Here is a 23,327-nt window from a genome sequence, read left to right on the forward strand (position 1 = left end):
ACCTCCTAGGAGAGCCAGGGCAGAGCTAGCACTGTCTTAAGCTGTAAACGTGGACTAGCTCGTGTCATCTGCTTGAGAGGGGCTGTTGCTGTTCTTCTGAGTGAGGAGTACACAGGCCAGAGTGGTCGCCCGGCTGTGAGCAGTGAGGGCCAGAGACCAGCCCCAGGCAGGTGGATGCCAGAGAGAGCCGCACCTGTGCCAGGCAGGGCCTAGGGAGGTGGTCTTGCTCAGCAACCCTGCCCCAAGCAGCAGGTGCGCCCATCCTGAGATCCTAGGAGAAGGTGGCCACCTCCATCCACTAAGGAAGAGAAGGAAGACAGTGGCTCGAGGCAGGGAGCTTCCGGGACGGAGCCTGAGCTCCCGTCTCTCCCACCTGGCTCACCTGTCTGTGGGTCAGGCAGATGACCCCCTCACCCCCATCCAGGTGCTGGCTGCAGTGGCCTATGCAGAGAGGGGCAGAGTGAGTGCCCACCAGTCCCCGTACCCCTTCCCCCCGTGCGCCCCTGTGCCAGGGGTGGTACTCACAGAAGATGCAGGTGAGCTGGGCCACACAGGACACGAACCGCTCGAAGTCCACACGCAGACGGCTATCCCGGTAGCGGCTGGTGAGGGCCTGGGTCAGCTGGTTGTTCAGGTGGAAGCCTAGGGGGAGGCTGCTTCTGAGCCCAGCGGCCCACAGGGAACCCACCTTGGCATTGCATCCCCATCCCACCACCTCAGGAAGGACACAGATGCCACAGGGTGTCACACCCCAACTCTGCCCCATCCCGGCAGGGTGAGCACGGGCTGATCCCTTCAATCCTCTGGGCTTGTTATGTTTGCTCATCCATCAAACGGGGACTAAGACAGCTCCGACCCCATAGGGTGTGTGAAGACAGAGCGCTCAGGACAGCGTCTGACACGTGACTCGGTGTGTGGGCACTGTTGCTCCTTAAATCCTGTGGGGCTTTCTCCTTGCTAATGGGCACTGGAGGATATTTCTGTGCAGCAAAAAATATAGTCAATCCCACATGGAATCAGTTTCCTTACAGTCCACCTCAGGCGATTTCTAAGCTGAGAAACCAGGTCTGCTGTGCAGTCTCATTGGAGGCTTTTAAAAACCCAAAACAATGGGTTCTTGACCCCTTCTGAGATGCAAGGTTGTGCCTGATGACCTCCTTCGTCTCCCACACGGCCAGACAAACCCAGTTCCAAGGACCATTTCATGGGCTTCTGCTGCTTCCAAAGCCCATCTTCACTCCCATTCTGTGTGTTCATTCTCTTCACAAATATCTACCAAGTAAGTGCCATTCCATGCTGTGCCCAGTACCAGGTGCTGTTTAACAGGAGGTCAGGTGGCCTGCAGCCTTTTCCTGCCCGTGTGACCTGCCCCAGGTCACTCTCCCTCTGGCATTCATCTGCCCTCGGGCATAGGGGTGGAGGCTGCCATGCCCAGGGCTATGGGGAAACCCAGCCAGATAGGGTGGAAGGACCCGAGAAGGGGCTGGAGCCCCTCAGCTGCCCCTGCAGGAGTTCCCGTTTGAGAAATTCTCAAGGGCACTTTTATCAGTTTCCTTCTTCCTGGAATAACTCCTGGCATGTAACAGGCACTCACTGGTACCAGACGCGTGAACACAAGCCTGCCACCTGCCACCTGCCACCTGCTGTGAGTCCTTGCTCCCTCACCTCCACTCCTATCTCCGGCTCAGCCTCTCCCTCTCTGCCCCACGTCTCCCAATCCTTGGCTGTCTCTGACCCCATTTCTCCCCCTTTGACTTGGGCTGTTTTTTTGTTTTTTTTTTTTTTGAGACAGAGTCTCGCTCTGTTGCCCAGGCTGGAGTACAATGGCATGATCTTGGCTCACCGCAACCTCCGCCTCCCGGGTTCAAGAGATTCTCCTGTCTCAGCCTCCCAAGTAGCTGGGATTACAGGCACACACCACCACACCCGGCTAATTTTCGTAGTTTTAATAGAGATGGGGGTTTCGCCATGTTGCCCAGGCTGGTCTTGAACTCCTAGGCTCAAGCAATCTGCCTGCCTCAGCCTCCCAAAGTGCTGGCATCACAGGCGTGAGCCACCACACCCGTCTGGCTCTTTTCTTACACGTCTTGGACACTTGACCACCTTCTCTGGGTCTCACACTCACAGCCACACCCAAACCCTCTCCCTCTGGCTCTCCGACTCCATCACAGTCACCCCAGCCCCCATCTTCCTATGGCTCCCTCTACTGTGTGGTGGCAGACAGGCCCCGGAGTGGGGTTGGGGATCTGGGAACTCCAAGTTCTGACCCCAGCCCACTCTCCAAATCCCCTCCACATGAGGGTCACAGTCCTGTACTGTCTCATCTGCCTTGGAGCCCATGGAAAGCCTTGCTCTCTGGCTTCGTTTCTTGGTTAGGATGTTGTGCTGGGCTTGTTCCAGCTCATCAGGAGGAACTCAGCCTAGTAGCAGAGGCCATTGGCCGGCTCTCTTTGGGGCTTTTGGTAATGAAAGCTGTGTTCTCCCATCACTAAGTGCTATGCCCTGCAGTGCATGGACGACTCCTCACCACCCTGTGTACTGGTTTTTTTTTTTTTGAGAGGCAGGCTCTTGCTCTGTTGCCCAGGCACAATCACGGCTCACTGCAGCCTCAGCCTCCCGGGCTCAAGCCATCCTCAAGCCTCAGCCTCCTGAGTGGCTGGGGCCATAGGTGTGAGCCACCACACCAGGCCCTGGCCATTTCAGAGAGGAAAATGGAGACTCGAAGAGATGAAGTCAAGTGCCCAGGGCCCCTCCTGGAATCAGCAGAGTGAGGATTCCAACCCCGGTGCACCAGAATCCAGAACATTCTACCATGCTGCCCTGGGGGCCAGAGCCTCTCAGACACCAGCTCCTAATCTTCCCCTTCCTGGAGGGGCCTCTCCCTCCCCCAGCACCCTACCAGGCACATCCCCTTTTCATGTCCTCCCCACCCCACACAAACCCCTTGCCCTCCTTCTTCCTTATTTGGCCTCTTTCAGGGTCGCCCAACCCCTGCCAGGGACCGGCAACAAGCTAAGGTGTGGGCTTGTGGATGGCCGAGGTGCAGACGGCCACAGCTGAGCAGGGGGACTTGGAGACAATGGGATGGGAGAGAACAGGTCCTGTCCCCATGACCACCCCAGGACCCTGTCCACACCTGCCGCATTCAGCGCCAGCCTCAGCTCGTAGGAGTTCATGGTTCCAGAGGCGTCCTCATCAAACTTGTCGAATATGGCCTAGGCAGGAAGGATGAGTCAGGGCTACTCTCCAGGCCCTGAAGAGGGCTGCCAATGGGGCCTCCCAGTCAAGACAGCCTGGTGCCCATCCCAACTCCCTTTCTTCTGGTATGAACCCCCAGCAAGCAGCCTAACCAGTTTGGACTTCTGTTTTCCAATCTGTAAAATGGGAATAAGAGCAATATCCCCAGAGGACAAGCTGAGGCTGGGCGGGGGCAGGGATATCCCAAGCAGATCTTTCTAAGTCAGCATAGTCCAGTACCCCCTTTCCCTGGGGGCCTGATAGCCCACAGGGTGCCTATGTCTCCGTTAGTAAAGGTTTCTCTCTTTCTGGGAAGAGGCCCAGTCTCCCACCTCACCTGCCACTCCAGGAGGTGGCCCCAGAGCTGCTGGAAGTGGTGTAAAGCCAGGCTTTGCCCATGCTGTGTTGGGGGTAGGGGGCATCTGGTTAAGGTCAATCTCTCCAGAAGGGGAGGAGAGACCCCAACATCCCCTTCCCCACTCCCTCCCTCACCCAGGCACTGCCCCCCATGTACCCCGAAACACTGCAGCAGCTGCTCACAGGTCCTGAGCCCGATCTCTCTGGGGGTACGGGTGCGGGTATGGGCCCTGGCTACAGGAAAAACAAAATCAAACCACAGCACTTCTGCATTCTGGCCACCACTTTAAGGGCTGTGTGGATGTGACTCCCTTAAGCAAGTGATGTTGTCAGTCCCATATTACAGAAGCCGAGGCACAGGGAGCCAGTGACTACTGTGCCTAGCAGGGCTGGGATTCAAATCCACGCAGGGGGTGCCCAGTCTGTGCTCAAGTCAGCCTTGCCTTTCAGCGGAAGGAGAGCTTGCGAGCAGCCGTGGCCCAGGTCACGGGGCCCACACAAGATCCCCTGCAGGGAGATGCTGCCAGGCTGAGCCCTGGCTTCCTGAGCCCAACTCCCAGCAGCACGGTGGGTTCATAGACATAGGGTGGCACGGGCTCTGGTTGCAGGACCCCTGGCTAAGACCCCTCCTCCTGCCCCCATCCCAGCCAACTCACCAGGCTCCAGGGCAATGCTTAGTAAGGCCTGGAGCTGAAAGGCATTGAGTTCTTCCTCCTAGTCCAGGAAAGAGGGCTTATGAGACCATTTACTCATCTAGCTGCTCTGGGCCAAGCCCTGTGCTAGGGACACGGCAGGAGCTGACAGAGCCTCAGAGCCTTAGCTCCAGGAGTGGGGGAGACAGACCTGTCCCCACAGGGCCAGGGCTGTGAAGGGGGAAGCACCGGGCTGTGAGAGCTGGTGGGGGGCCAGCAGACCGGCCTGGGGGAGGGTCAGGGAGAACTTCCAGGGCTGGGCACCTTAGATGAAGCCTGAGCCTGCCCGGAGGTGTCAGGAGGGAGAGGGTGGGTGGTCCAGGGAGAGGATGGTCCAGGGAGAGGGTGGTCCTGGGAGAGGATATGGACTGAGCCCAAGGCCCTGAGGCAGGAAGGAGCTGTGAGCATTTCAAGAAAAGGTCAGGAGATTTAAGCCCGGAGGGAGGAAAAAGCAAGCAAAATGAGACACCTGAGATGCTGGGGTGGGGGAAGGGGGGTCCCCAAGGGGAGGCCGCAGCGGGATGCCCCCTCAGCCCAATCCCCCTCCTCACCTCTCCAGCCAGCTCCTGAAACAGCTGCTCCAACCCCAGCTCCAGTGGCAGGTAGGCGCCCTGCGGCATACCAGAAGTTTAGTGCTGGCCCAGACCCCTGCCCCATCCCGCCCCTCCCGGGACAGTCCCCACCTGGAGAAACTGCAGGTCTGCGCTGATCACGTCGTCGATCTCCCTGCAAATTACAGATGGGAAGTGGGGAGGGGACGGTTTGCCCCAGCTGGGGCTGTGTGGGACGGGGTCTCAGGTGGGGACCGTGGGGTCTAGGTGGGGACCGTGGAGCCCTGGGCTCATCGGGGCGGGGCGGGGCGGGGCGGGGCGGGGCGGGGCGGGGCGGGGCGTTCTGGGGGCGGGTCAGGTCTCGGGGGTCTCGGGGGTCTCGGGGGTCTCGGGGGTCTCGGGGGTCTCGGGGGTCTCGGGGGTCTCGGGACCTGTCTAGGCAGGGATGGGGTAGGATTTGGGTGCCCGGGGCTCACACGGCCGTGTGGCGCCGCTCGGAAAAGACACGCAGAGTGAAGTCGGCCTCATCGCCGGCGTGGGCGGCGCTCGGCACCACAAGGTAGTGGCCGGGGCGCAGGCGGCAGCGGCGGGTCACGTCGCGGCGGGCACTGAGGGGCGAGCGGTCGGCGCGCAGCAGCCGCGGCAGGAGCGTGCGGCTGCGCGGGGAGTCCCAGAGGCCCAGCAGCTGGGGACGGGGCGGCGTGACCACGGGGCGGCGTGACCACGGGGCGGCGTGACCACGGACCAAGCTTACCCCGGCCCTTCATCCCCACACCCTCCAGCGCGCCGCGTCCACCCTACCCAACCCCTGTCCACACCTCCCCTGCCCCCGGACCCGGCTCTGCCCCCCACCCCCAGGGCAGGTTGACCAAGCCCCAGGGCAGGTTGACCCCATCCCAGACTCACCTCCTCTGGAATCTGAAAGAAGCAAAAACAAAGGGCGTCGGGGTCGGGGTCGGGGTCGGGGTCGGGGTCGGGGGCGGGGGCGGGGGCGGGGGCGGGGGCGGGGTCGGGGTCGGGGTCGGGGGCGGGGCGTCGGGGCGGGGGCGGGGGCGGGGCGTCGGGGCGGGGGCGGGGGCGGGGCGTCGGGGCGGGGGAGGGGGGGCGCCGGGGCGGGGGAGGGGAGGGCGTCGGGGCGGGGGAGGGCGGGGCGTCGGGGCACCGGGGGCGTCGGGGCACCGGGGGCGTCGGGGCACGGGGGGCGTCGGGGGGGCGTCGGGGCACGGGGGGCGTCGGGGCACGGGGGGCGTCGGGGCAGGGGCAGGGGCGGGGGGGCCGTCGGGGCGGGGGGTGGGGGGGCCGTCGGGGCGGGGGGCGGGGGGGCCGTCGGGGCGGGGGGCCGTCAGGGCGGGGGGGCCGTCGGGTTGGGGGGAGGGGGGCCGTCGGGGCGGGGGCGGGGGGGGCCGTCGGGGCGGGGGCGGGGGCGTCGGGGCGGGGGGCGGGGGCGTCGGGGCGGGGGCGTCGGGGCGGGGGCGTTGGGGCGGGGGCGTCGGGGCGGGGGGCGGGGGCGGGGGCGTCGGGGCGGGGGGCGGGGGCGTCGGGGCGGGGGCGGGGGCGTCGGGGCGGGGGCGTCGGGGCGTCGGGGCGTCGGGGCGTCGGGGCGTCGGGGCGGGGGGGCGTCGGGGCGTCGGGGCGGGGGGGCGTCGGGGCGTCGGGGCGGGGGGGCGTCGGGGCGTCGGGGCATCGGGGCGTCGGGGCATCGGGGCGTCGGGGCATCGGGGCGGGGGGGCGTCGGGGCGTCGGGGCGTCGGGGCGGGGGGGCGTCGGGGCGGGGGGGCGTCGGGGCGTCGGGGCGGGGGGGCGTCGGGGCGGGGGGGCGTCGGGGCGGGGGGGCGTCGGGGCATCGGGGCGGGCGGGCGTCGGGGCGGGGGCGGGGGCGTGGGGGCGTCGGGGCGTGGGGGCGTGGGGGCGTGGGGGCGTCGGGGCGTCGGGGCGTGGGGGCGTGGGGGCGTGGGGGCGTCGGGGCGTGGGGGCGTCGGGGCGTGGGGGCGTCGGGGCGTGGGGGCGGGGGGCGTCGGGGCGTGGGGGCGGGGGGCGTCGGGGCGTGGGGGCGGGGGGCGTCGGGGCGGGGGGCGGGGGGCGTCGGGGCGGGGGGCGTCGGGGCGGGGGCGGGGGGCGTCGGGGCGGGGGCGGGGGCGGGGGGCGTCGGGGCGGGGGCGGGGGCGGGGGGGCGTCGGGGCGGGGGCGGGGGGGCGTCGGGGCGGGGGCGGGGGCGGGGGGGCGTCGGGGCGGGGGCGGGGGGGCGTCGGGGCGGGGGCGGGGGGGCGTCGGGGCGGGGGCGGGGGGGCGTCGGGGCGGGGGCGGGGGGGCGTCGGGGCGGGGGCAGGGGGGGCGTCGGGGCGGGGGAGAGGGGGGCGTCGGGGCGGGGGCGAGGGGGGCGTCGGGGCGGGGGCGAGGGGGGCGTCGGGGCGGGGGCGAGGGGGGCGTCGGGGCGGGGGCGAGGGGGGCGTCGGGGCGGGGGAGGGGGGGCGTCGGGGCGGGGGAGAGGGGGGCGTCGGGGCGGGGGAGAGGGGGGCGTCGGGGCGGGGGAGAGGTGGCCGCCGCTCAGGGTCTCCTCACTGCCCCTTCTCATCTCTGTGCCCTCTCCCTCTTTCTTCGTTCTATTAGACCCTTATTGAACTTTTGCCCCGCAGTCCCCGACCCAGGCCCTCGCCGACCCCTCCCCAACTCTTCCTTCCCTATCTGCGCTCTCAGTGCCTTCTCTGTCTCCTTGGTCCCCTCTGGCCCTTCTAACCCCTAGCCTCTCTGTTCCTAACCTCACCCCTCTGTCTCCTTGGTCCCCTCTTTCCCTTCTAACCCCCAGCCTCTCTCTGTCCCCTAAACCTCACCCTTCTGTCTGTCCCTGAGCCCCTCCCTCTCATTCCCTTAGCTCCCTCTCTCCTCTGAGACCTGGCCCCCAGCCCTACTAGCCCCCTACTCCCTTCCCGCGCCGTCACCTCTTGGCCCTGCTCCTCCAACTCCTCCCCGATCCCTCTCAGCCCCACCCCTTCACCACTCCCCTCTTCCCCCTTGGCCCCGCCCTCCACACCTCCCCTCTTCCCATTGGCCCCGCCCCTCCATGCCTCTCCCGCTCCTTGGCCCCGCCCCGCCCCGCCCCGCCCCGCCCCGCCCCTCTACCCTCCGGGTTCCCTCGAGCCTCAGCTTTGCCCAGGACCTCACCTGGAACACGTGGAAGCCCACGGTGAGGTAAGTGAGGCCCTTGGCTCTCAGGCGCCGCCGGTTGCGCTGGATGAGGGACAGAAGGACCGTGCACTTGGGCGTGCGGCCCCCCTGCACTGGGCCCCGTGCCCCTGCAGCCCCCCAGCCCCCCCAGGGCCCTTCCTCATCCTCGTCCTCCTCATCAGGCTCCAGCAGCGTTAAACGGAACTGAGGATTGGTCCAGAAGGTTTCTAAGGGAGGAGGAAAAAAGGGGGTTTCCCAGCTGGCCACAGCGCCCCCCCACCCCGGGAAGCTTCTCAGGGCCCCTCAGGCCTCACCAGCATTAGGCTGGCTCCCGCCGGAGTTGAAGCCGCGCACCCAGCGGCCTTGGAAGGTGTGGACGTGCCAGCCGCCCCCCTCTGGGCTGGGGCCCAGCACCTCCGGGCTCAGCGAGCAGATCTGCACCGTGTCGAAATGGAGGAGGAAGTCCCGCAGCTCCATCCTGCACGGTGACCCAGTCAGACCCTGCCCGGCCCCACCTCGAGGAGGTCCCAAGATCCCGGAAATGATTCCCAGATCCCAAAGCCCCTCACATTTCTTAAATATTGCCAAATACCCTTCAGGCTCCAGAAATGACCCCCAAATGGCTGGGCCTCTAGCTCCCCCAAATTCCTCCAAGTCCTCAGATATGCCCCACAAATCACCAAGATTCACAAGCTGCCCCCAAATATCGTTAAATTGGCACCAACCCCCAAATAGCAAGACCCTCAGACTCTAAATTACCAACAAGTATCCTTCAGCCCCTCAACATTGCCAAATCTCAAGAAATGCCCCAAATATCACCAAGCCTTCCTCCATTGCCCTAAATACTGCCCATCCCTTTCAACCCTCCATAGAGAACTATGCCTTCAAAGTCCCCTAATATTACTACTTTTTAAAACCCGCTCCAATCAGAGGCTAATATTACTACCAATTCTTCCTCGACTTCCCAAAATAGAACCTGGCCCCAAAATTACCACCGATGTACACAGTTTCCCCCTATTAGGACCCATCCTTCAACTGGGGCTTGCCCTCCCTGAACCCCTTGGCATGGAGACCCTCCCAGAGGCAGAGCTGGGACCCTGACAAACTGACCAGAACTCGCCATCCTCCTTTTTCACCAGCAGGGCATCGCGGCACTCGGTGGGGAGTGTGTCCCAGCGTGGGCAGCTGGAGAGACTGCGGTGTGAGGGGCGGGCAGGTGGGGTCCAGCCCCATACCGACCCCAGACCCATCCCACCTGTCGCTCCAGGCCCCCGTCCACTCCACGCGGCCCCATGGGTTCCGCAGCCGCAGCAGCCGCACCTTGGTGAAGCCCAGGAACACCTGGGGCAGCATTGTCAGTGGGGGTGATGCCTGGACATGGCCTGCCACCCCACCCATGGGGGACACTTACCTTGTGTGTGCCCGTGACGGAATACGCGTGTCCCTTTACCAGGCCTTCTTCCGTGCGGTACTCACCCCGATCACTCTGGGCAGGGGATGGGATGGTGAGGCCGAGGTAGGGGACAGGAGGGCAGCTGCTCCTCCCTGCCCCCAACCTCCTGCCACCAAGGCAGGAGCCAACCAGAGCACTGAACTGAATGGCTCTCAGCTCAGAGACCATGTCAGAGTTAGTGACTGAAGGCAAGAGAGAAAAGGAGAGGAAGGGAGATGGAAATGAGACAAAAGGAGATGGAGGTACAGGCTCACGCCTGTAATCCCAACACTTAGGGAGGTCGAGGTGGAAGGACGGCTTGAGGCCAGGAGTCCAAGACCAGCCTGAGCAACATAGCAAGACCCCAAGTCTACAAAAAATTTAAAAATTCAACAGGCATGGTGGTGCGCACCAGTGGTCCCAGCTACTCTGGAGGCTGAGGCAGGAGGATCCCTTGAGCCCAGAGGTCAAGGCTATAGTGAGCTATGATGACACTACTGCACTCTGGCCTGGGTAACAGAGTGAGATGAGACCCTGCCTCCAAATACAAAAACAAAATAGATGGAAAGAGGGCCTGGTGTGGTGGCTCACACCTGTAATCCCAGCACTTTGGGAGGCCGAGGTGGGCAGATCACAAGATCAGGAGACTGAGACCATCCTGGCTAACTCGGTGAAACCCCATCTCTACTAAAAATACAAAAAATTAGCTGGGCATGGTGGCGGGCACCTGTAGTCTACTCAGGAGGCTGAAGCAGGAGAATTGCTTGAACTCAGGTGGCAGAGGTTACAGTGAGCCAAGATCGTGCCACTGCACTCCAGCCTGGGCAACAGAGCAAGATTCCATCTCAAAAAAAAAAAAAAAAAAAATAGATGGAAAGAGGAGAGACAGAAACATAGAGACAAAGAAAGATACAGAAGAAACAAACAGACACAAAAGAAAAAGAGAAGCAGTAACTCTGTAGAGGATTTATGTAAATGAATGAGTGAAGGAGTTAGATCAACTCACTGAATGAGTGTGTCATGGGGTCACAGATGAACACATGACCCAAGCTAAGCCCACGAGAATTAATCCTGGGACTTTTACTGAAATTCTCAGAAAGAGGCACTCTTTTTTTTTTTTTTTTTTTAATAACCCCTGGTGTAGTAGGAGATACCTGCAGCTATGGGGGACCCTTTTATGCCCATGAGGGGAGAGTCTGGCTGAGAGTGACACTAACGCAAAATGAGAAATAAACAAACATAGTTGCAACACTCTCAGCGTCTGGATCCAGCTGTGCCTGAAGCCCCTGATTCATGAGAGCAAATGTATTTAATTTTGACTAGTTAGATTTATGAGCAAGCCTAAGCCAGTAACAGAAGCAGAGAAGAACAGAGGAAGCACTCCGCCCACCCCACCACAACCCTGACTGTGCTCTGGTCCTGGTGGGGGTTCCGCATGTGAGTCCAGGTCTCTTACCAGGGCAGTGGCGCCCACGAGGGACTCCTTGGCCAGTGCATGGCGCAGGGCAGAGAAGAGCCCCATGCTGTTTTGTCTCAGATAGAGCACCTCACCCACGCCGCCTGTGAAATCCACAAAAGCCTCATTCATGTGGCCGCCCCGCATCACCTCATAGGAGCCGTGGAGCCTGTGGGGGCAGATCTGGGGTGAGGGCTGAGGCAAGTACGAGCATCTCAGGCACCCCTGCCCTGGGATCTGCAGGGGCCCGTGTCTCAGGGTGTGGAATCCCCAGGGGAAATTCCTGAAGTTTTGAGACTTTTTTCAGGGTCACCCTGTGGCCCAGGCCGGAGTAAAGTGGCATGATCTCATCTCACTGTAGCCTCAAACTCCCGGGTTCAAGCGATCCTCCTCCCACCTCAGCCTCCTGAGGAGCTGGGCCCACAGGTGCACACTGCCACACCCAGCTAAAACAATTTCAGACTCTTGGCTGGTCATGGTGGCTCACGCCTGTAATCCCAGCACTTTGGGAAGCCAAGGCAAGTGGATCACCTGAGGTCAGGAGTTCGAGACCAGCCTGGCCAATACGGTGAAACCCCGTCTCTACTAAAAATACAAAAATTAGCTGGGCGTGGTGGCGCATGCCTGTAATCCTAGCTACTTGGGAGGCTGAGGCAGGAGAATCGCTTGAACTCGGGAGGCGAAGGTTGCGGTGAGCCAAGATCACGCCATTGCACTCCAGCCTGGGCAACAAGAGCAAAACTCCATCTTAAAAAAAAAAAAAATAAAAAATAAAAAAAAATAATTCAGACTCTTGACAGGAGGAACTGTGACACACACAGAAGCCCTTGGAGATTGGGCCTGTGGTCCTTGGGGTGACCAGGACTTCGGTTTGGCAGGGGGCATGGGAGAGCTGTGTTAGGATTCTGAGAGTCCTGGTGCTGTGTCTGAAACCTTGAGCCTCTGGTAGATGTCCGCTTTGGGGGTCATCCCTATGGGGGCTTGTCAGGAATTTCAGAGCCTCGGAATGGGGAAAAGGCAAAGATTTCAGGGTCCCAGGGTGACACCCAATATTTTGGGGGTGCTTTAGATTTCTCAATGGACCAGGAGAGACAATCTAAGATTATAGCTCACCCGAGGGGATAAATCCCAGATTTGGCGAATCCAGGGCCTGATATATGAGATTTCAGGATCCTTAAGAATTATGGGTGACTGGGGGTCTCCAGGAATGTTTTGTGTGAAATATTGATGGAGAGAGGGGTTTAAGATTTGAAGGTACAGCTGAGCACAGTGGCTCACATCTGTAATCCCAGTACTCTGGGAGGCCGAGGAAGGTGGATCACCTGAGATCAGGAGTTAGAGACCAGCCTGACCAACATGGTGAAACCCCATCTCTACTAAAAATACAAAAATTAGCCAGGCATGGTGGTGCGCTCCTGTAATCCCAGCTAGTCGGGAGGCTGAGACAGGAGACTCACTGGAACCTGGGAGGCAGAGGCTGCAGTGAGCCAAGATCACGCTACTGCACTCCAGCCTGAGTGACAGAGTGAATGAGACTCTGTCTCAAAAAAAAAAAAAAGACGTGAAGTTGCTCAGGTGATGTTGTGATATGAGGGTTCTGGGGGTTGTCACTTGGTTTGGGATTCTTGGTGGGGTGTTTGGAGGATTGCAGAGCTTGGGGGACTCTGGGTCCCCCTGTGGCTTGATGCCTGCTGCGGGGACTTGGGGCTGCAGCTGGTTGGAACTGGGGTCCTCACTTGGCGTAGGCCTTCTCCAGGAGTGGGGCCCAGAACTCGTTCCGCTGTTCCGAGCGCACGAACATCAGCTTCCCCTCGCGCACGGGCAGCCTGTCATCCACCACGACGTCCATCCAGCGGCCAAACTGCCAGAGCTGGCGGGAGAAGATGCAGGGCCGGACTCGGCTTCACAACCTCCAAGCCTACCTGGGCCCTGCCTCTGGGCCCTGACTCTGCTGTGCCAGTCCCAGAGTCAGGAATTACAGCCCCAAGTCAATGTTAACTATGAAATCCATATCGCTGGCCGGGTGCGGTGGCTCACACCTGTAATCCCAGCACTTTGGGAGGCCGAGGCAGATGGATCACGAGGTCAGGAGTTCGAGACCAGCCTGGCTAAGATGGTGAAACACCGTCTCTACTAAAAATACAAAAAAATTAGCTGGGCATGATGGCGGGTGCCTGTAATCCCAGCTACTCAGGAGGCTGAGGCAGAGAATTGCTTGAACCCAGGGGCGGGGCAAACGTTGCAGTGAGCAGAGATTGTGCCACTGCACTCCAGCCTGGGTGACAGAGCAAGACTCCATCTCAAAAAAAAAAAAAAAAAAGAAAAATCCATATCACCAAGTCACCATGGGGGAAACTGAGACATGGGCAGAGGAACTGAGTTGTACCTGGAAGTGGAAGACGCCTGCGTAGCCATGCTGGAAATCCTGTCCAGGAGGGACCACCCGGCGCAGGAGCCGGGGATACAGAGTAAGGGAGGCGGCGGCTGCAAGGAACCAGCAGTTACCTGGGAGGAGAGGCCAGGATTAGGTGAGGATGGAAGGAGGGAGGCCTGGCGCGGTGGCTCATGCCTCTAATCCCAGCATTTTGGGAGGCCAAGGCAGGAAGATCACTTGAGCCCAGGAGTTCAAGACCAGCCTGGCCAACATGGCACGACTCCACTACAAGAAAATTTAGGCCGGGTGCGGTGGCTCACGCCTGTAATCCGAGCACTTTGGGAGGCCAAGGCAGGCGGATCACGAGGTCAGGAGTTTGAGACCAGCCTGGCCAACATGATGAAACCCCATCTCTACTAAAAATACAAAAATTAGCTGGGTGTGGTGGCAGGTGCCTGTAGTCCCAGCTACTTGGGAGGCTAAGGCAGGAGAATGGCTTGAACCCGAGGTGGAGGTTGCAGTGAGCCGAGATTGCCCCATTGCACTCCAGCCTAGGGGACAAGAGCCAGACTCCATCTCAAAATAAAATAAAATAAAATAAAATAAAATAAAAATTAAAAAAAAATTTAAAAATTAGCTGGGCATGGTGGCATGCGCCTGTAGTCCCAGCTACTTGGGAGGCTGAGGCAGGAAGATTGCTTGAGTCCAGGAGGTTAAGGCTGCAGTGAGCTATGATGGTGCCACTGTATTCCAGAATGGGTGAGAGTGAGACCCCATCTCAAAAAGAAAGAAAGAAGGAAGGAGGGAGAGAGAGGACTAGGGAGAAAAGAGACTGAGGAGGGATCCAGGGGCCGGGAGTGGGGGGACCAAGGGATGGAGCTGTCAGGATTCCAGCTGAAACTGGCTGGATCTGAGGACTCAAGGTGGGTTCAGGGTCTCACCCAGGCTCCCCTGACACACGTCTGTGCGGCTCATGTCTTCACAGATGAACTTCGGCTCAGCACAGAACTCCTGTGGGTGGTGGGGGATTCCAGGCCTCAGCCCAAGAAAGCGAGGAAAGGTCACATCCAGAGGAGTGAGGGCCTCCAAGCCCATGAAAGGCCTGGAAGGCTGTGGGCAGGAGCATGGCTTCCCTGGGTCTCCAGAAGCTGTGCTGAGCCAGTCCCATGGTAGCCCCCTCCTCTCTCAGACCTGGGAGTCCAGGACCCAGCCCCTCCTCCCTCAGACCCAGGAGTCCAGATCCTCAGCATGCTCCTCCCTCAGACCCAGGAGTCCAGGCCTAGCCCCTCCTCCCTCAGACCCAACAGTCCAGGTCTCCAGCCCCTCCTCCCTCAGACCCAGGAGTCCAGGCCCAGGCCCTCCTCCCTCAGACCCAGGAGTCCAGGCCCAGCCCCTCCTCCCTCAGACCCAAGAGTCCAGGTCCCCAGCCCCTCCTCCCTCAGACCCAGGAGTCCAGATCCTCAGCATGCTCCTCCCTCAGACCCAGGAGTCCAGGCCCAGCCCCTCCTCCCTCAGACCCAGGAGTCCAGGCCCAGCCCCTCCTCCCTCAGACCCAGGAGTCCAGGCCCAGCCCCTCCTCCCTCAGACCCAGGAGTCCAGGCCCAGCCCCTCCTCCCTCAGACCCAGGAGTCCAGGTCCCCAGCCCCTCCTCCCTTAGACCCAGGAGTCCAGGCCCAGCCCCTCCTCCCTCAGACCCAAGAGTCCAGGTCCCCAGCCCCTCCTCCCTCAGACCCAGGTGTCCAGGCCTTGGCCTCTCCTCCCTCAGATCCAGAAGTCCAGGTCCAAGCATCCTCCTCCCTCAGACCCAGGAGTCCAGGTCCCCAGCCCCTCCTCCCTCAGACCCAGGAGTCCAGGTCTCCAATCCCTCCTCCCTGAGACCCAGAAGTCCATCCCTCCAGCCCCCTCCTCCCTCAGACCCAGTCCATGCCTCCAGCCACTCCTCCCTCAGACCAGGGAGTCCAGGCCCCCAGCCCTCCTCCCTCAGACCCAGGAGTCCATGCCTCCAGCCCCTCCTCCCTCAGACCCCGGAGCCCAGACCCCAGCCACACTTTACATGGGGCCTCATCCATTTCACGCCTTTGGCCTTCTCCGAGTCCGGCCCCAGCTGGTCATAGCCAAGGGCATCAGGGCCAGCAGGGAAGGAAGGGTCGCGGAACAGGATCCCCGAATCCAGGCAGGCTGCCCGGATTGCCTCATAGCTCTGGCCCCGAAAGAGCTGCAGGCCCCCGGCTCCGACCCCAGCCTCCTCGTCCACGAGCTGGATGGTGACCCTCCCACTGCTGGACGCCATCTGGACACTGGCCTCACAAGCCGGCACCAGGCCCTTTAACCTCCTGAGTCACGGGGGCGGGGCCTCTCCTCCACTGGAGCCCCAGTGGGGGTCTTTAGGCAATGAGGAGCCTTCCCTCGTTAATATTAATTGATGGTTTGGGGTGCTGGGGAGCAGGGACGCCTCTTCAGTGGTTTTCTCCCCAGGGCGTGGGGCCTTCAGTTGTGGCCAAGGTAGCAGCTTAATGGGCTTGGCCAGCAGCAGGAGAGAAGGCGGGCAGAGCTGAGGGAGGACCGGCTGCCGCTGTCAGAGCACCAAGAAGGAGGTCAGTGTGGGGGTGTGCTTCTGCCTACTTAAGCCTGTGAGGCTGGGAAAGGAGGTGGGTTTACCTCAGTGTCTCTATCTCTCAGACTGCCTCTCCCCCGCTCCCTCTGACAGTTTCTCTCTCCCCGCCTTCATGTTTCTTCTCCATCAGTATCTGGAGTGCAGTGGCACGATCTCAGCTCACTGCAACCTCCGCCTTCTAGGTTCAAGCGATTCTCCTGCCTCAGCCTCCCGAGTAGCTGGGATTACAGGCTCGTGTCACCATGCCCGGCTAATTTTTGTATTTTTTGGTAGAGAAGGGATTTTATCATGTTGACCAGGCTGGTCTTGAACTCCTGGCCTCAAGCAATCCACCCACCTTGGCCTCCCAAAGTGCTGGGATTACAGACATAAACCACTGTGCCCGGTCAGGTTTTGTTAAATTAAAAAAATTTTTTTAAAGTAGAGACAGGGGTGGCAGGGGTTGGTCCCATATGTTCCCCAGGCTGGTCTTAAACTGCTTTCCTCAAGTTGATCCTCCTGCTTCTGCCTCCCAGAGAGCTGGGATTACAGATGTGAGCTACTGCACCTGGCCCTTTCTTGTTTTTTGTTTCTGGCAATATTTGTGTCTCTGTATTGCCCCATCTCCACCCCCTCCCCTGCTCTTGTTTTTTTTGTTTTGTTTTTTTTTTTTTGTAGAGATGGGGTGGGGATCTCACTTTGTTGCCCAGACTGGTTTCGAACTCCTGGGCTCAAGTGATCCTCCCTGCTTGGCCTCCCAAAGTGTTGGGATTACAGGCGTGAGCCACCACACGCGGCCCCTCTCTCTTTGTGTCTCTTTCAGCGTGTGTCTGTTCCTCTCTGTACCTGTCAGACCCAGGAGTCCAGGCCCTCAGCCCCTCCTCCCTCAGACCCTGTCAGTGTGCCTTGTGTCTGCCTCCCTGTCTCTTCTTCTCCATCCTTCTCTCTGTCCCTGTAACCCACATGTGGCTCCTCCATCATCTACCAAGGGACCCTGAGCTCCCCTCCGCTCACGCCCCCTAAACCCTCAGGATGTGCCTCTTCCCTCCCTGACAAGGTAGACTCAGCCTGCTTGCCCAGGGAGGCTGACCCTGGAGGGACAGCTCTGTACCTCTCTTGTGCTGGGAGCCATCTGGTGACCTTGATGCCCTGCCCTGGCCCACGCCACTCAGGGTCTGGGTGGAGCAGTATTTCCCCCAAAGGACTCTGGAGCCATTGGAGGAAATGGGAGAAACAGGTACGGAGATGCCAGAACCTCAGCAGCGCTGGTCCCAGCAGACCTTCCACCCTCATTGAGGGTGTCTGCTGCCCTCCCAGAGCCTTGTCACCTCCATGCCACTCAGATGTCCCTCAAGCCTTCTGGCCTCCTTCCCCCCAAGTGGACCCACAGATATTGTCTAAGCCGCCCATGTACACGGCTACCAAAAGTGGGTTACAAAACAGGCTTTCTGGCTGGGCGTGGTGGCTCACGCCTGTAATCCCAGCACTTTGGGAGGCCGAGGTGGGTAGATCACCTGAAGTCAGGAGTTCGAGACCAGCCTGGCCAATATAGTGAAACTCTGTCTCTACTAAAATATAAAAATTAGCCGGGCATAGTCACGGGCACCTGTAATCCCAGCTACTCAGAAGGCTGAGGCAGGAGAACCGCTTGAATCTGGGAGGCGGAGGTTGCAGTGAGCCGAGATTGTGCCACTGCACTCCAGCCTGGGCGACAGGGCAAGACTCCATCTCAAAAAAACCCCCAAAACAGGGCCGGGCGTGGTGGCTCACGACCATAATCCCAGCACTTTGGGAGGCTGAGGTGGGCAGAACACTTGAGGCCAGGAGTTCAAGACCAGCCTGGCCAACATGGTGAAACACCATCTCTATTAAAAATACAAAAATTAGGCTGGACGTGGTGGTTTACTACGCCTGTAATCCCGCACTTTGAGAGGCTGAGACGGGCGGGTGAGGAGTTCTAGACCAGCCTGGCCAACATGGTGAAACCCCATCTCTACTAAAAAATACAAAAAAATCAGCCAGGTGTGGTGGCACGCACCTGTAATCCCAGCTACTCAGGAGGCTGAGGTAGGAGAATCGCTTGAACCCGAGAGGTGGAGGTTGCAGTGAGCCAAGACTGCAGTAACTCCATCTCAAAAAAAAAAAAAAAAAAATTGGCTGGGCATGGTGGTACACACCTGTAATCCCAGCTACTCAGGAGGGTGAGGCAGGAGAATCGCTTGAACCTGGGAGGCGGAGGTTGCAGTGAGCCAAGATCACACCACTGCACTCCAGCCTGGGCGAGAGAGTGAAACTCCATCTCAAATAAAAAAAAAAAAAAACTGTTTTCTTCGTGTAGGATTGCCAAGCCTACCCCAGCCCCACGGGAGTCATATGGGAGTGCTTCCAGGATTAGGAGCCAGAGCACCTGGGTTCCAATCCCAGCTCTGCCACCTACACCTGTGTGTCTTTGGGCACATCACTTAACTTCTCTGTGCTTCAGTTTCCTCATCTCTGCAACGCGGATGATGATAGGGCGTACCTCGGAGGGTTGCTGTAGGAAGCGAATGAGTTCGTATGTGGGATGTGTTCAGAGAAGTACCTGACACAGAGTCGCTGCTCACTGCACGAGGCATTGACCATTCCTTGGCGTTCAAGAGTGTCTGCTGCCCTCCCAAAGCCTTGTCACCTCCATGCCACTCAGATGTCCCTCAAGCCTTCTGGCCTCCTTCCCTCCAAGTGGACCTACAGATATTGTCCAAGCCACCCACGTACATGGCTACCAAAAGTGGGTTACAAAATGGGCTTTCTGGCTGGGCGTGGTGGCTCACGCCTGTAATCCCAGCACTTTGGGAGGCCGAGGCGGGCGGCCTCGGCCATCCACGGTCACGTGTCTCCTTGGATCTGGGCTGCTGTTTCTTTCATCTGTTTGTTGGTTGGTTGATTTTTTGAGACAGTCTCGCTTTGTCACCCAGGCTGGAGTGCAGTGGCGTGATCTTGGCTCACTACAACCTCCGCCTCCCAGGTTCAAGTGATTCTCCTGCCTCAGCCTCCCGAGTAGCTGGGGTTACAGGCATGTGCCACCACGGCTGGCTAATTTTTGTATTTTTAGTAGAGACGGGGTTTCACCATATTGGTCAGGCTGGTCTTGAAAGCCTCACTTCAGGTGATCCACCCGCCTTGGCCTCCAAAAGTGCTGGGATTACAGACGGGAGCCACCGCACCCTGTCTTGCTGTTTCTTTTTTTGTACTGTTTTGTTTTGTTTCTGAGACAGGGTCTGACTCTGTTGCCCAGGCTGCAGTGCAGTGGCACAATCTTGGCTCACTGCAGCCTTGACCTCCCGGGCTCAAGCAATCCTCCTGCCTCAGCTTCCTGAGTAGCTGGGACCACAGGCTTGTGCCACCATACCCAGCTAATTTTTAGATTTTTTGGTGGAATGGAGTCTCACTTTGTTGCCAAGGCTGGTCTTGAATCCCTGAGCTCAAACAATCTTCCCATCTCGGCCTCCCAATGTGCTGGGATTATAGGCCTGAGCCACTGCACCTGGCCAGATGTACAACTTTCAAACCACTGAAGTAGTTTAAAATGAAAGGAAAAGAAAATGTAATCTATTTGGCAATGGTCAAAAAGCAAAGGAAAATGCAGCGAATCATAGAAAATAAAAGCAGAAAGCATCACACAATGACCTAAATAAAACCAAGCATATCAGTTATAACAACATTATGCAAACGTGTGAAACATACTTGGGTAAGTCAACAAACAAAATTCAACTGTTTAGCTTTCAAAACACTTTCCAAAGATAATAACACCAAGTTTTAAAATAAAAGGATTAGAAATAGGTATTAGTCAAAAGCAGATACACAAAAATCAGGGCAAATTTGATATTAGAGAAAACTGGATTTAAAGCATATAGCATTACTTTGGACAAAAGTAGTTATTTTCTATTGATAAAGTGTATGATCCAGAATGAAAAGTGATTGGACGGGTGCAGTGGCTCATGCCTGCAATCCCAGCACTTTGGAAGACTGAGGCAGGTGGATCACTTGAGGTCAGCAGTTCGACCTCGTTTCACATGGTGAAACCCCGTCTCTATTAAAAATACAAAAATTAGCTGGGCATAGTGGTGCATGCCTGTAATCTCAGCTACTCGGGAGGCTAAGGCTCAAGAATCACTTGAACCCGGGAGGTGGAGGTTGCAGTGAGCCCAGATTGTGCCACTGCACTCCAGCCTGGGTGACAGGACAAGACTCTGTCTAAAAAAAAAAGGCTGGGAGCAACGGCTCATGCCTGTAATCCCAGCAGTTTGGTAGGCCCAGACAGATGGATTACTTGAGGTCAGGAGTTCAAAACTAGCCTGGCCAACATGGTGAAACCTGGCTCTACTAAAAATACAAAAAGCCAGGTGTGGTGCGTGCCTGTAATTCCAGCTACTCAGGAGGCTGAGGCAGGAGAATCACTTGAACCTGGGAGGCAGAGGTTGCAGTGAGACACTGCACTCCAGCCTGGGTGACAGAGTAAGATTCCATCTCAAAAAAAAAAAAAAAAAGTGATCATTTATTACACTATTAGAAACAAAAGGAAAAATACACAGAAACACAGTAGTGGTCACGGGTAATTTAAAACCGCCATTATTCTTCAAATATCAAGTGTTTTAAAATTTGATATTTTGAATAATAAGGTGAATTTAATATATATGCACACTCATTACATCTATATACACTCATGATTTTCAAGCATATATCAAACATTTACAAAGACTCAATTTAAAAAATAAAAGGCCGAGCACGGTGGCTCACGCCTGTAATCCCAGCACTTTGGGAGGCCGAAGCAGGCACATCACCTGAGGTCAGGAGTTCGAGACCAGCCTGGCTAACATGGTGAAACCCTGTTTCTACTAAAAATACAAAAATTAGCCGGGTGTGGTGGCAGGCGCCTGTACTCCCAGCTACTTGGGAGGCTGATACAGGAGAATCACTTGAACTTAGGAGGCAGAGGTTGCAGTGAGCCAAGATCGCACCACTGCACTCCAGCCTGGGCAACAGAGCAAGACTCTGTCTCAAAAAGAAAAAGAAAAGGCCGCGTGCGGTGGCTCATGCCTGTAATCCCAGCACTTTGGGAGGCTGAGGTGGGCGGATCGCAAGGTCAGGAGATCCAGACAATCCTGGCTAACACAGTGAAACCCCGCCTCTACTAAAAATACAAAATTTAGGCGGGCGTGGTGACATGTGCCTGCAGTCCCAGCTGCTGGGGAGGCTGAGGCAGGAGAATGGCGTGAACCCGGGAGGCGGAGCTTGCAGTGAGCCAAGATCATGCCACTGCACTCCAGCCTGGGCAACAGAGCGAGACTCTGTCTCAAAAAAAAAGAAAAAAGAAAAGAGCCTCTGAGACCAGCTGAACAACATCAAGCAAACAAACATATGTATAATACGACTCTGGGGAAAGGAGAGGAAAGAGTAGAAAATTTTTTGAAGCATTAATGGCTGGAAACTTATCAAACTTGGTGTAAACGTTAATTTACAGATTCAAGAAACTCAACAAACTCCAAGAAGTATAAATACAGAGAGAGCCATACCTAGATTCATCATAGTAAATGTCAGGCCTTTGAGCTAAAGCTAAGCTATCATATCTTTTGTGACTTGCACGTACACATCTAGATGGCCGGTTCCTGCCTTAACTGATGACATTTCACCACAAAAGAACCCCTCAGCCCCTTCTCCTTCACCCTTAGTGGCAAGTCCCGCTTTTCTGGGGGAGGGGCAACTACCCCAACCCCTTCTCTCCATGTCTCTACCCCTTCTCCACCTTTCTGGGGGAGTGGAAAGAACCCCTCAATCCCTTCTCCTTCACCCTTAGCGGCAAGTCCCGCTTTTCTGGGGGAGGAGCAGGAACCCCGACCTCTTATCTCTGCGCCCCGATCCCTTATTTCCGCGCCTGGACCTCTTATCTCTGTGCCCCATCCCTTATTTCTGTGCCCCGATCTCTTTTCTCTGTGCCCCAACCCCTTATTTCCGTGCCCCAACCCCTTCTCTGCTTTTCTGGAGGGCAAGAAGCCCCCACCCCTTCTCCGTGTCTCTACTGTCTTTTCTCTGGGCTTGCCTCCTTCACTATGGGCAAGCTTCCACCTTCCATTCCTCCTCCTTCTCCCTTAGCCTATGTTCTTAAGAACTTAAAACCTCTTCAACTCTCACCTGACGTAAAATCTAAGCGTCTAATTTTCTTCTGAAATGCCGCTTGACCCCAATACAAACTCGACAGTAGTTCCAAATAGCCAGAAAATGGCACTTTCAATTTTTCCATCCTACAAGATCTAAATATTCTTGTCATAAAATAGGCAAATGGTCTGAGGTGCCTGACGTCCAGGCATTCTTTTACACATCAGGCCCTTCTTAGTCTCTGTTCCCAATGCAACTCTTCCCAAATCTTCCTTCTTTCCCTCCCTCCTGTCCCCTCAGTCCCAACGCTGAGTCTTTCTAATCTTCCTTTTCTACAGACCCATCTGACCTCTCCCCTCCTCGCCAGGCTGAGCTAGGTCCCAATTCTTCCTCAGCCTCCGCTCCTCCACCCTATAATCCTTTTATCACCTCCCCTCCTCACACCGGGTCCGGCTTACAGTTTCGTTCCGTGACTAGCCCTCCCCCACCTGCCCAGCAATTTACTCTTAAAAAGGTGGCTGGAGCCAAAGGCATAGTCAAGGTTAATGCTCCTTTTTCTTTATCCCAAATCAGATAGCGTTTAGGCTCTTTTTCATCAAATATAAAATCCAGCCCAGTTCATGGCTCATTTGGTAGCAACCCTGAGACGCTTTACAGCCCTAGACCCTAAAAGTTCAAAAGGCCGTCTTATTCTCAAAATACATTTTATTACCCAATCTGCTCCCGACATTAAATAAAATTCCAAAAATTAAATTCCGGCCCTCAAACCCCACAACAGGACTTAATTAACCTCGCCTTCAAGGTGTACAACAATAGAGTAGAGGCAGCCAAGTAGCAACATATTTCTGAGTTGCAATTCCTTGCCTCCACTGTGAGACAAACTCCAGCCACATCTCCAGCACACAAGAACTTCCAGACGCCTAAACCGCAGTGGCCAGGCGTTCCTCCAGAACTGCCTCCCCCAGGAGCCTGCTACAAGTGCCAGCAATCTGGCCACCGGGCCAAGGAATGCCTGCAGCCCAGGATTCCTCCTAAGCCACGTCCCATCTGTGCAGGACTCCACTGGAAATCGGACTGTTTAACTCACCTGGCAGCCACTCCCAGAGCCCCTGGAACTCTGGCCCACGGCTCTCTGACTGACTCTTTCCCAGATCTTCTCGGCTTAGCGGCTGAAGACTGACGCTGCCCGATTGCCTCAGAAGCCCCGTAGACCATCACGGACACCGAGCTTTAAGTAACTCTCACAGTGGAAGGTAAGTCCGTCCCCTTCTTAATACAGAGGGGTAGCACTCACATTACCTTCTTTTCAAAGGCCTGTTTGCCTTGCCTCCATAACTGTTG

At 57.8% G+C, this 23,327-nt stretch overlaps 1 protein-coding gene across 1 annotated transcript; it reads right to left on the minus strand.

Annotated features, from left to right (window-relative positions):
- Positions 1 to 27: 27 nt before the first annotated feature.
- On the minus strand, positions 28 to 15,810 carry CAPN12 (calpain 12). Its single transcript, XM_054540365.2, has 21 exons — positions 15,315 to 15,810; positions 14,203 to 14,272; positions 13,274 to 13,392; positions 12,624 to 12,757; positions 10,888 to 11,056; positions 9,411 to 9,485; positions 9,255 to 9,340; positions 9,110 to 9,184; positions 8,314 to 8,477; positions 7,997 to 8,226; positions 5,744 to 5,755; positions 5,314 to 5,522; positions 4,970 to 5,012; positions 4,838 to 4,897; positions 4,251 to 4,308; positions 3,752 to 3,828; positions 3,575 to 3,637; positions 3,137 to 3,215; positions 526 to 642; positions 383 to 441; positions 28 to 298 (listed from the first exon to the last, which is right to left on the minus strand). The coding sequence occupies exons 1-21, from the start codon at positions 15,549 to 15,551 to the stop codon at positions 272 to 274; spliced, it is 2,163 nt and encodes a 720-aa protein (XP_054396340.2). The 5' UTR covers positions 15,552 to 15,810; the 3' UTR covers positions 28 to 271.
- Positions 15,811 to 23,327: the final 7,517 nt, after the last annotated feature.

The sequence above is a fragment of the Pongo abelii genome, chromosome 20, assembly GCF_028885655.2.
Source record: "Pongo abelii isolate AG06213 chromosome 20, NHGRI_mPonAbe1-v2.0_pri, whole genome shotgun sequence".
In the NCBI taxonomy this organism is placed as follows: domain Eukaryota; kingdom Metazoa; phylum Chordata; class Mammalia; order Primates; family Hominidae; genus Pongo; species Pongo abelii.

What these genes read in the sequence shown, in the direction of transcription:
- CAPN12 (XM_054540365.2), bottom strand. Translation starts at nt 15,551, where the DNA reads ATGGCGTCCAGCAGTGGGAGGGTCACCATCCAGCTCGTGGACGAGGAG. An exon ending in TGAAATGGATGAGGCCCCAT is followed by an intron (nt 14,273 to 15,314) that starts GTAAAGTGTGGC and finishes CACCACCCACAG; the next exon opens with GAGTTCTGTGCTGAGCCGAA. An exon ending in GCTGGCGCTGAATGCGGCAG is followed by an intron (nt 643 to 3,136) that starts GTGTGGACAGGG and finishes GCCTCCCCCTAG; the next exon opens with GCTTCCACCTGAACAACCAG.